A 12,332-nucleotide genomic window follows, 5' to 3' on the forward strand; every position below is an offset into this window, starting at 1 on the left:
TATGATTTATAGACGGTTTGTTTAGTACCCATTTTGTGTTTAATTTATTGTTTTTGAGGAAATAAGGGAGAAAGGAGAATGATAAAGAAGGGGGCGATTAAGGGGACGTGGAAGAATTAATGTATACAGAGACATACGTTAAATGATTCAAATTTTTGTTTCATGCATTGGTCTTCATTTCCCCTCATTCGTCTCACCACCATCCCTCCTTTATCTAATGTTTTCCCTTTACCCTTAATGTAAAAATGAAAGCTAAAAAATAAAAATGATATTGTTATCGACAATTCTCATTGTGCAGATGTGAGTTAGACCAGCGGTCAGCTCTCTTGCATCAAAAGCTCGAATCCCTTTCTTCATAGATTAAACTAGTTTAATTAGAACGTGGACTCATTAGTTAGAATATTAAAGGTGGATTGGGAAAGATACTGAATGTCCTTAGATGTAGGCATCAAGACAAAAGTAACAGCCAAATTTCAATCTCTAAAACCCCTATAAAACCCCAGAAAATTGTTCATTGCAGCATATTCTCTCTCAACCTCTCCATCTTCCTCTACCTTCCCAATTTCCCTTTCTAGAACTGCATTGTCATAATTCCATACCTCCATTGCAATGGAAGGAATGGTAAAGTACCAAACTCCAAGAGTACTCGTTACAGAAGTTGCAGTACCACAGTTCATTTCAATAAGCAAACGCCCGTTGACTAAAATGCTGGATACAATTTTTGAGGAAGAAGGTGATTTTGCGGTGGATCCAACCCCGCGGTCGTCGATCTACAAATCATCTTCGTGTCATCTCTCCCGGGATTACAGAAGCCAATCTTGCTAAACAGCTCGTTATGACCGTATGGCGGTCTCCATTTTCTTTGAGATTTAGAAGAATAAAGAGCCTTGACAGTGAAGTCATTGCTCGTTTCCGGCACTGCGTTATGTTGTTTTTGCAATTTTCATTCTTCTCCTGGAATTTTTTTTAGCTTCCGAGGAGATTTGAGTCTGCTGTAATTTTTCGTTTCATTGAAGAAAGCAAAATAAAGAGCCATTATCGTGGCTCTGTAGCCCAAAGAGATGAACATACGAAGTTACAACGCAATCAATTATCATATTTATTCGTAAGTAGACCAAAAACTTGCATTGGGTAGCAAAAATGCTCCACATAATCATAACCTGCAGCACGTATGAACTTTTCGAAAATGTATTGGGATAAAAGTAAACATGTAGCATAACAATTACAGAATATGAGCGCTCAAACAGGCCTTCCACCAGTGTGACAGTGTCTACAGTCGCCCCGAGCTTCCCTGTGGTGGCAGCATCATGCAGCAGTTCCATCGATTCCCTCTAGGGGTAGTTGAACATATCTCACAGCTGATCCTCCCTAACAATACAGCTCCTTGCCGAAAGCTTGCAAAAATGAGTGACCCGTGTTGTCGAGTTGGAAAGGAAAATACAGTGTTGAGGAGTAAAATACAATTCAGAACACAACCAGTAGATATAGATCAACAACAGACCTCAACAAAACAAACACGAGCATGAGAACAAAAGGTATATGAAACCAAACAACTCAGAGAAAGTCGTGAAACCTAGCAACTCACATTTTCAGAAGTTTCACACCTCCCCCAGAATGAGAGTATAACCCCTGACATTTGAATCCATCGTGTGTTTGCAATGTTTGATTAAACAATCCACAAGCTAACAGTGTTCTCCATCACAAATAGTTAATCTATCATACTTCCCTCACTTCTACAATGGTCACAAATCATGAAATCGCCAGGCCAAAACTAACATTTGGGTCCAACTGAACCAAAACAAGGCAAAGGTACTCAGCAGATCAACTAAGATCAAATACTACTTAAATAATTATTAGTGTTTGATCGGCAAAGGTTTACTACAAACACAGATACGGGAAAAGTAATATATGCAAAAACACTCATAAAACTTGGCATTATAATACATCCTACTTAGCAACACATTTTTGTTTAGAACGTTAACAGAAATAATCTAGTTCTGCTGATGCTAACATAGAAGTTTTCAGCACGATCTCAGACAGCTAAATGTCAGAACTTATCTTATATGGTGATCTTCATGGGTTAATTCTTGCAAACGAAACAACAAGGGAATCCTCAATGTAACCATAAACTTCAAAAAACAAAATAAAACGGACATTCTTATGACTTATAGAAATTTTTTTTCAATGCAGTATCAACAGGTTGTATTGACTAATACTGATGTAATTTCCCAACCTCAAGGATGCTGTATCGTTCACTTTCAGAGATCTCTTTGGCTTCCCAGTCTGTGCAGTCCACTAATGACTAATCTGATACCCAGACTAATGATCGGTGATCATTCCATCACTCCCTAAGTCTTCTCTGGTCCTGCTAAATGTGCTATAGTCCAATCGGAACACAATTCATTCCTTAGACAACATGCCTACGAATCTGAATCTGAATCCTCATACACTTTCTCAGCCAGTGTTGGAGTATTAACGGATAGGCAATGAATTGATTGCAAAAAGTTGAAGTAAGCATACTTGATATCATACTGCATATCATACCCTGCCAATAATAATGGAACATCAATATTTCACCATATAAAAAGTGGAACCTAGAAAGTCAGAAAAGTGTTCAGCTCTTGATCCCTCACAGTAGTTCACAGCAATAGTGCGTCCTCTGCTATCTGGAGTTTGTCTAACGTGATGAAACCACATGCTTGGCCTGCATTAACTCTACCATATCAGGCTTTGGAAATTACAAAGCATATAGAAGTATGAAAACAACAAATAATCATGCACATATTTTTTTTATTTGGTTATAAAAATAACATGGACATCTTAATCTGTGAAAAATTCTTTTCATTTTACATACGTTGTTTACCAAATAAAGATGATATCCAGAGAGGAAAGGACTAGGTATCAAAGTACGCAATGAGAATGCCCAGAATTGTACAAAACTGGAAGTGAATAAAGTCTGATGAGATTAAAATAGACAAATGAACAAAAAAAACAAATGAGTGCAAAAATGATGGCAGAAACTTACAAGTAAAGAATCTCTCCAGGGTTGACAGTACAGTGAAAGGGCTTAGGACCGTCGAAATACAAAGGAAAGTCAGAGAGCTGCTTATCTCTGTCCTCAGGAGAAGGGTAAGGATCGACACTACACCAAGGCACATATCTGTCTGGCTTCTCCAGTTCCAACGTGAACTCTCCAGTGTCATGAGAATACGCATATTGGGCAGATTGGTAGTCGCGGATATACATTCGATGCACATCAGTGGGTGGAAGGAGCAGGAAATGCTTCTGCCCAGTCACAACAGCATAGAGATTCTCATAGTGGTCCTTATGAAACGATGTTGTAGACAGATGGTTGCCAATCCACATGTTGACTGCATCGGGGAGGCAGCCAAGGGCCTCACTGGCCCATGGGATATGGGGGTCACAATCCCCAGCTAAAGCCGAGTACTCTGATGGAAAGCAGTTGTTCTGCTGCTGCGCATAGGCCACCAGTTTCGATTGGGATTCATTGTTGGTGATGAGGCTGAGAGCTTTCGGGAAGGGCATGCGCTGCACGTGAGCAGACGCGAAGCAAAGAGAACCATCCAAGGGGACGAGGGCATCAGCCTGGCCGTGCGGAGTAAGGTGAAGGGAAATGTCAGCAGATGAGAGGGCTTCAGTGAGATAAGAATCGTCGGTCCAGGAGGAGAGGGCGGGCCAGTGGAGGGTGGCATTGGATATAATGCAGGGCTTGTTTTGGTTAACATAATCTCTAAGGAATTGGAGAGGGGTGGGTGGGAACTCCAACCGCTCCAATCTTCCCGACTCGCCTAGACTTAGCTCCCTTACTTCTTTCCACAATGCCTCTATTTCCTCCATATTACAAGTCCAGTTTTCGTTGCCCCTCGCAGTCAGGATTACAATTTAAGAAGGGTTAAACCTCCAAAACTTCTTATTCCATTCACTAAACTTCTTCAAAACAAATGGTTAATTGAGTCCTGTAGGTTCAAAAAATATATTATCCAGATTATTTTTCTTTCAGCAACACAGACACAGCACTGATTAATATGATTTGGTTAAACAGAGCTACAAAGAGTTAAGTAATAACAAAATTTTCAGAATTTCAGAGTTATAGCTACACCACAACCAATTAACCATTACTAGAAAACATCACCAATCAAGAACAATTCAAGTTCAGTTTTTTTTTTTTTTTTTTTTAATTAAAAAAAAAGGAGTAGAAAATTGCTGCTGAATAAGAAATTTTAAATAGAAGCCCGGGAGTGAAAAAATGGGAAATTAAATTTAAAGAAGAAAAATACCTTGTGGCCCTTCTGGGAATTGACTGAGTGAGTGCGGTAAAACTGGAGAATGGCAATTTCTGAACCTGGGGAAGAAGAAGCAGCGAAGCAAGAGAGAGAAAGCGGGGAAAGGGAGGAACAAGGAAGGCAGGGTCGGCTTCGGAAAAGCGGGCCGGGCATCAGCTGGCCGGCTTCTCAGTTGGGCTTCACTTGCCCTAGCGTACAATAATATAATACTACTTAGGACTTGAGCTGCAACTCTACAAATGGGGATGACGGGATGCAGTGGGTTGAAGAAGAATTTTTATTTACAGCTTGCGAAAAAAAAACGAAGTTTTTATTTAGGGTTGAAGAAGAATTTTTATTTACAGCTTGCGAAAAAAAAACGAAGTTTTTATTTAGAATTGTTATCGACACCCCAAGGGCCGAGAAAAAAAATATTAATGTTTTTCTTAGAGAGAATAAAAGCTTCATTTTATTTTGAAGTTTTGTTTTTTTTTGTCAAAAATGTTTCCCGTATTCTACAATGGTACTGTAGCTCAAGTGATTGAGATCATGATGATTCTTGCAAAAAGCACCGTGAGCTCCCTGTCTAACGGCATAAAATCGCTCCAAGCCGTGATTCACCACCTCACAGTACTCGACTCTTTAAAAATACTTGTAACTCAAGTGATTAAGAATACCACCGCATCCACGGTATTGTTGTCGAGAATACAACCATTTCTTTCACCTTCTATCTTTAATCAACTCATGGAAAAGTAGAAAACATTCTAACCAAATCAATCATAGACACGCACGCGGTACAATCTCGGAAAAACTAACAATACAAATGGTGAAGCCAAGGTTCTGGATGCCCCAATTTCAACTAAAATGCACTGCAACAGATAAAAAACACTAATTTGCACTGGCCCAAGATGTTTCATAGAGCGGAACTACGGTCTAGTAGGAGAAGCCTTCATGAACTTGTCATAGAGAAGGTACTGGTAAAAGACTAGAAATGTAGCGAAAAAAATTACACAACATTTCAGTGCTCAACCACGCCCTTCTTTAATTGATGTCAAAACTGAGTTAACTTCAGCCACCGCGAGCTTCCCTTCGGGTGGCATCATGCAGCAGTTCAACGTCAACTCCCTCTGGGGGTAGTTGCACGTATCTCACAACTGATCCCCTAATAAAACAGTTCCTCACTGACATCTGCAAGAGAACATTCATCATACAGTCGTCAAATAGGAAGGGCATTCGATTGTTAAATAATAACAAAATTCAAATTCAATGTCCATAAGACATTCTTTAAGCATAATGAGGACAGAAAAAATCAACATATGAAATAGATAACCACTAGAACTAACAAAGCAAACACGAGAGTACGGGAACATCCAATGCATCCAACAAAACCAAGCAAATTAGAGTCAGAGTCAAGAGACCAATGACCCATGCTCTGAAGAATTTAACCCACAGCCCCAAAAAGAAAACTTGCTCCCTGAAATTAAAATCATAAAATGCCTTTGCAATGATCGAATCCCACAAGCTAACAGTGATAAACATAAACATAAACATAATGAACATAATAAACTCACAACCATGTCAAACCCAAATCGATAATAAGTATATGGACTGCATAAATTCAACACGAACATTGGAGGAGTAACAGACGCAAATCACTTATAAACCCTGAAACTAGATTACAACACACACCTTAACTATAAATACGTTTTGTCACAATTAAGTGACCTAGAATGATTTAGTGAACATTTCTCACAGGAAAAGTTTAGTTCATCCTATTACAATTTGGCAAGAAAAACCCCCACTCGGTGATTCCAAGATTTCAGTAAAGCTTCCCTCCAGGTATGACTCCTAGGAAGGAACCAAACTTGTAATTTTGGATGAACCAAAGCAAGCTTCTTTCTCCATTTGACCTTAAAAATTCTTTCACATGGGCCACGACTTAAGTCAAGAGGCACTGATATTTTCTTTGTTTTACACACACAACTTATATAAGCCCTTCTCGAGAAAGAAAACAAGAAAAGATATGCTTCTTTTTGTAATGAGCTTGGGCTTCTGTTTGGAGTACTCAACATCAAATTTCATCTATTGGTATGCCCTTTTGTGCCATTAACTCAAGTCAACAACATGATAAGCCCTATGATCTTCAATTGAGACAACAAAACCATCTCAGATGATTCTCTCACTTTATCTTTCGCTGGTGCTATCCCCAAATTTTATACTTCACAACATTTCCACATGCCCATCATCTTAAAGTCTGCTTCCAGCTACATTTATTTCTTATGTAGCTTATTGGATAGTGTTCTGTACATTACAGGGGTCTTACATAACATTCCCTTCAAATATTTTGAGAATAACAGTTCTCCACACTAAATTCAAATCATCCCTTTACTCCGTCTTGGCTATTACAACTAAGCCAACGAGCAAATATCCTCCATCAATACTTAATCTGCTCACAATCACTCAGAAGTCTGGACATACTAAAGCATAGATGGCCAGGGCCTATCATTACCATTGTTGTTCTGCTAAGACCCTTGTTACTTATTTACAAATCCCAAAAACTTAACAGGTGCAAGTTTTCAAAAACAAAACCACAAAAGACAATAAAAAATCAAAACAACCCATTTGAAACCCTAAAACCTAACTTCTCATCACAAACTCAATCAGTAGGATTACCACCTCCAAACACCAAACCCTAGAAACCAAGCAAACAACCAACAGGCGCAGACAAGTACATAGAAGAGGCAAACGTTAACGGGAAAAGACAAAGAAAAGGATGGTTACCATGTGAGGGTACTTATCCTGGTCGACAACCCTAGTGTTCTCGAGCTTAATATTGAGGTACTGATCCACTGAGTGCAGTGTTCCTCTGATAGCAAGGTCATTCTTCAGCTCCACCGTCACTTCTCTCCCCACCAACTCCTTGAAATACGAGAAGAACAACTGCAAACCCACAAACCCAACAGAAAACCCATTTCAAATTACTGGTTGCAGGGAAAAATTCGGAGAAAATCAGCATGGAAATTGGAATCGTTGATGTAAATTAGCATAGAAATTGAAAGTTACCATTTTTATTTGCAGGTTGAGAGAGACAGAAGGAGATGGTGAAGCCCTTTGGGTTTGGGGTTCTGTAGGATCGAAGACTAGAGCTGGTTTTGCAGAGACTCCAAGGAGAAGGAAAGGACGATGTTGAGAGGCAAAAACAGCGAGAGAGGAATTTTGCCGCTGCCCGTGGGTTTTCCCTACTTTTGGGCTTATTGGAGTTCAAATGCCGTGACTGGGCCTTTAATTAGTTTGTTTTTTCTTTTCTTTTTTTTGGGGTCAAAGGGCCTACTTCTCTATACTTTGCACATTTATGGTATATTTATTAATTCGTAATCAAAATTAAATAAATAGTTGATTTTTGATTACGAAGTACTCAGATTTTTTTTTTTTTTAATTAATTTTTTTTTTTTTTGGGGTAAGAGAAAAATTATAATGATTATGGAGAGCATGAGTTCCGAACTCAAATCTAACACCCTAACTTTTAAGAAATCAAAATAAAGGTGGAGCCCTACACGAAATAATAATTTGAAGGCATTAAATTCTGTGGGTGGATGTGGTATTCTAATTCTCAGAAAAAAGAAGAAATAATTGACTATTATATAAAAAGAAAACTAACCAAAAGTTCAAAAAAAGTTCCCTTTTAATGAAAAGTCATTTTTAAAGGTATAGTAAATAGTACCAGGAAAATGTATAAATGTGGGTTTTCGTTAAAAATGAACAACACCGGGAATGTTTTGTTAAAACTCCCTTATATAAATGGTAGTTTTAGGGGACTAAATTTGTAGACAAAAATTACAAATTAAATTATATGTCACTAATAAGAATGAGTACGTTTATTAACGCTTAAGTCATAATCAAATCATCAACTTCCATGTCATTGAGTTTACAAAATTGTGCCTGCAAATTTAGTCTTACTAGTATTATCCTTATATAAAACAACTTTTAGGGAGAAAAAAAAAAAAAAAAAAAAAAAAAAAAAAAGGCCACTAGCACTAAGAAAGATTGCTGCCAGTTGAGGGAACTCGATCAAAACTCTGTTCACTTGATGAGCTACGGCTGGAGATACAACAACGGGACATAACACCGTGACACAACAAATTTTCTCGTATTCTAATTGTTCTGGAGACTAAGTTAGATAATCTCATCATATATCGAAGGGTTCAAAGTTTTTTATCCAAATTACACAAACAGTACGACATGTCCCATTTTGCTGCTCGTGTTTGCTTGTTTCCTTCTTCATTGAGCCATAGATAGGGAAATCTAATAATCTCAGAAAATGCAGACAAATTTGAGAACTATATATTTTAGTTAAGTTAGACAATATAATTTGGTAAAGTTCAAATCATACGTGAGACAAAAAACAAAGAACAAGCAACAATAAGCATTAATTAAAATACCATAATAAACATCCAATAACAAAAAATAAAACATTAGTTTGACCAAAAAGGGAAAAATATAAAAGAATTCTAGAAATCTTTGCTGGCAAAGGAAAAAAAAAAAAAAAAAAGGAAAAAGAAATTGTAGCTATCTTTTACATGATGGTGCAAGCAGGATTTTCTTCAGTGAAGTAGTTGAAGGTATGATAAAGTGGTGGCACCGAATTCGGTGGCATGTTCATGTTGTTCGTTGGGTACTCCTGCATGGCACCGTGCATGGAAGCTGAGTTATAAGCTGGGTACGCATTCGCGTTATAAGCTGAGTACGCACGCATGTTGTAATACATGTTATTAGCAGGGTACATATGCGTGTTATAACTTGGGTATGCATACGTGTGATAAGCTGAGTTATAATACATGTTATTAGCAGGGTACATATGCGTGTTATAACTAGCTGGGTACGCATATCTGTTGCCAGGAGAGCTCATCTGATTCGCATTCTCACGACCACGATGCGTTAGGCTTGTATGGTCATGTTGAGCCTTTTTGTGCAAGTCCTCATCACTATCGTCATCGTCTTCATCATCGTCGGAATGCAAGTCAAGCACACTACTATTGTTGTCACTATCATCTTCATCGTGATTTGAGTCAAGTACACTACTATTATTGTCGTCGTCTTTGTCGCATCTTTTGTTTTCATGTTCATCATAATAACGTCTGCTTTCCTGAGGGGCACACTCGCATCTTTTGCTGATAAGCTTTTTAAGCCGTCTTACTAAGCCACCTTTCTTTTTACCTTCAATTTTTTCCTTACCACTTTGATTCTCGTTTCCACCATGATCAAACTCAGCGCATTCCTCCTCCGGCAGATCGAACGTGACAGTTTTTCGGCTTTTGCTCCTCTTAACAAAAGCCATGTTGCTGAACTCGTTGTTGAGGTGAGAGAGATGTATAGGAATTGGGTGATTGTTCGAGGTCAAAGTTTTGATCTTAATCCACAATTTACCAAAGTACTCTTTATATAGAGAAGATAACTCTAATTGATAGAGGAATCCTACTTGAAAAAAGAAAACATATCATCCAGAAAAGGGAAATAAGAGATCCAGAAAACCTTAAAAAAAAGGGAAATAAGATATCCAGAAAACCTTAAAGGAAAAAAGTGACTTTCCTTTTTTCTTTTTGGTGCCTGTTTGCTCTTTCTTTTCAATTCTTAGGCTTTATGTTTTCCTATTCCATTCGGGTCCTCTGTAATTAGTTGTGCAAACTAGGGTTTCCCAGATGAGATGGGATTGTCCATCACAAACTAGGTTTTAAGCGTGCAGCTGCATGCATATACATGCCTTTTATAAGCCTTGACCTAAAATATTCTCGGACTCTAGCAAGCAATCCGTGGAGATGTTGTAAGACTCCTCTTGAGTTGTCAATTATTATAAACTGAATTACTTATAAGGTAATAACTTTATCATCAAGATATTCCACTCTTAACGGGATTCAATATTGGTTAGCAAGAATTTCGTCAAAAAAAAAAAAAAAAAATATATATATATATATATATATATTGGTTAGCAAGAATCATGGAACCAAGATATATTTAATTCACTAATTGAAACTCTAATTAAGACAGATATATTGTACATGTTTTGATGGGACAATATTTTGATTTAATAGTAAATTGGTATATCTCTCTACTAACTATAATAGACGGTTTTAGAGAAACACTAATTGCTATATTAAGGGTGTCTCTGCTTCACAAAATAAACTTTCTATTTTGAGTTGTTATTACTAAAACACTTTCGATCGCTTGCTGAAAGTAGAAGATTTCTCCGTAAGAACCATGTCTTATGTATTTTATAAATAAGAAAATAATAATTGTTTTATCGTAATTTTGATTTATTAAATCTATGATCCTAATGTTTTGTTGTTCTTCTTATGATTTCAGGAATATCTATTTTGAAATTGAAAATGTTGCTAGAAGAATTCTTTGGTACTACCACGCGCTCCGCCTCTCTATTTTACCAGGCGGAGTGTTGTATCTGCTTGGAAAACATGAAGGTGGGAGTTGAAGCCAAGGAGATGCCATGTAAGCATATGTTTCACAAGTCGTGTATTGCAGGTTCAATCGCTGTGGATATGGCCATCGTGCCCCTACAGGACGATACATTTGACATGTTTAGCGATTTGTTATCATCACCTTGTCCCGATCCAAACTGGTGGGTCATTGGAGGAGCATAAATTGGTGTTATGGTTATGCCCGAGTGTTCGATTGAATTAAATTGTTTTAAAAGACTTTTCTTTCTTTTTCTTCTGGTTAAAATATATCGAACTAGAAGCAAATTGTTTGGTATTTGATTTGATTTCATAGTTCCTATACAAGCAACAGAAATAAATGCAAAAAAGTTCATTTTCTTTGTTTATAAAAAGCAATTAAAAAAAATATAGCACACTGCTCTAACCAACTTGACTAAACTCAAAGCTACAAACGTCATTGTTTGCAATTTATTTTAAAATAAAAAGGTAGATACAGTCATATTTTCCACTTTAGAGACATGAAGATCACATATAGGCTATACTCATCGATCCATGCATGAACAAGTTTGATAAATCTAAAGCTCTGTGTCTTAGGTATGAACATCAAACTTCTTTCTAAGCTCCAAAAGGAAGTCATACATTTTGTACTGATCAGGCAGAGACTTGGACACACTCTCCCTCTGCATGCATCTCTTTGCCCAACCCACCAGCCTCGGACACTCCTTCACCATGCACAGGTTTCTACAGGTCTCCAGTGCATAGAACCAGCTATAGAAAGGGATAAGTGCCACGTCCACCAGGCCAAAACTCTCACCCCCAAAGTAGGTCTTGTCCCCTAGCTCGTTTTCCAGCAGCTTGAAGCACTCTATCAGTTCCTTCTTTGCTGCCTCTTGGACTTCACCTTTGGTTACCCACACCAACCTCCCTGTCGAATAAATCTACGACGACAAAAACCGAGTTAGAAAGAACACCAACTTCTTACGTGCAAGTCAGAGTTTGACATATGTACGTATTAAAATATATAACTTGTTAAAATCACAAAAGAGAAATGTTTCATACACCTAGTCATGGTTTGCAGGTAAAGATTAGATAATTAAATCGTTAAAATCACAGTTTGACGCATATACTGAAATAACCAACCTTCTTGTCAACATAGTCAGCCCAGAACCTTGCATGGGCTCTAGGGTAAGGATCAGAAGGCAGCAGAGGAGCTTTATTACTCCAAACCTCATCAATGTACTGAACAATGATGAGGGATTCGCATATCGGTCTTCCCTTGTGGATCAGAACTGGGATTTGCTTGTGAACAGGGTTCATCTTGAGCAGCAGAGGGCTCTTGTTGCTCAAGTCTTCTTCCCGGGACTCGTACTCGACGCCCTTCTCCGCCAGGGCAATCCTCACCCTCATCCCGAAAGGGCTTGGCCAGAAATCCAACAGAACCACTTCATCTTCCATTCCTAGCTTTTTGCCTGCTGCTTGCTTCTTTGATAGTTTTCTTTGACTGCTTACTCTGTGCTACAAAGGCAAAGGGAATCAAGTGTTAATATATATAATGGTAGAGAAAGTTGGCCGATGTTTGTAGAATTTTCTTGGGTTGGTTTGT

At 38.0% G+C, this 12,332-nt stretch overlaps 3 protein-coding genes across 7 annotated transcripts; all 3 read right to left on the minus strand.

The window, feature by feature from the left end:
• Window positions 1-1,075: 1,075 nt before the first annotated feature.
• LOC137726175 (lysine-specific demethylase JMJ32) lies at window positions 1,076-4,591 on the minus strand. 5 transcript variants are annotated; one of them, XM_068465055.2, is made up of 6 exons: window positions 4,299-4,591; window positions 3,026-3,977; window positions 2,634-2,704; window positions 2,234-2,545; window positions 1,586-1,693; window positions 1,076-1,394 (listed from the first exon to the last, which is right to left on the minus strand). In XM_068465055.2, the coding sequence occupies exons 2-4, from the start codon at window positions 3,856-3,858 to the stop codon at window positions 2,421-2,423; spliced, it is 1,029 nt and encodes a 342-aa protein (XP_068321156.2). In that variant the 5' UTR covers window positions 3,859-3,977; window positions 4,299-4,591; the 3' UTR covers window positions 1,076-1,394; window positions 1,586-1,693; window positions 2,234-2,420. The 5 variants fall into 5 exon arrangements, with proteins under 5 accessions (XP_068321156.2, XP_088550332.1, XP_088550331.1 ...); XM_088694206.1 differs by having other exon boundaries at window positions 1,076-1,501; XM_088694205.1 differs by having other exon boundaries at window positions 1,586-1,788.
• Window positions 4,592-5,036: 445 nt separating this feature from the next.
• LSM2 (Small nuclear ribonucleoprotein family protein) lies at window positions 5,037-7,517 on the minus strand. The gene is made up of 3 exons (XM_068464727.2): window positions 7,347-7,517; window positions 7,065-7,223; window positions 5,037-5,471 (listed from the first exon to the last, which is right to left on the minus strand). Exons 1-3 carry the CDS (start codon window positions 7,347-7,349, stop codon window positions 5,352-5,354), a joined length of 282 nt encoding a protein of 93 aa, XP_068320828.1. The 5' UTR covers window positions 7,350-7,517; the 3' UTR covers window positions 5,037-5,351.
• Window positions 7,518-11,127: 3,610 nt separating this feature from the next.
• Window positions 11,128-12,265, minus strand: LOC137725424 (putative glutathione S-transferase). Its single transcript, XM_088694208.1, has 2 exons — window positions 11,870-12,265; window positions 11,128-11,667 (listed from the first exon to the last, which is right to left on the minus strand). Exons 1-2 carry the CDS (start codon window positions 12,182-12,184, stop codon window positions 11,320-11,322), a joined length of 663 nt encoding a protein of 220 aa, XP_088550334.1. The 5' UTR covers window positions 12,185-12,265; the 3' UTR covers window positions 11,128-11,319.
• Window positions 12,266-12,332: the final 67 nt, after the last annotated feature.

This window comes from Pyrus communis, chromosome 5, assembly GCF_041283825.1.
Source record: "Pyrus communis isolate YQ-2024b chromosome 5, ASM4128382v1, whole genome shotgun sequence".
In the NCBI taxonomy this organism is placed as follows: Eukaryota; Viridiplantae; Streptophyta; class Magnoliopsida; order Rosales; family Rosaceae; genus Pyrus; species Pyrus communis.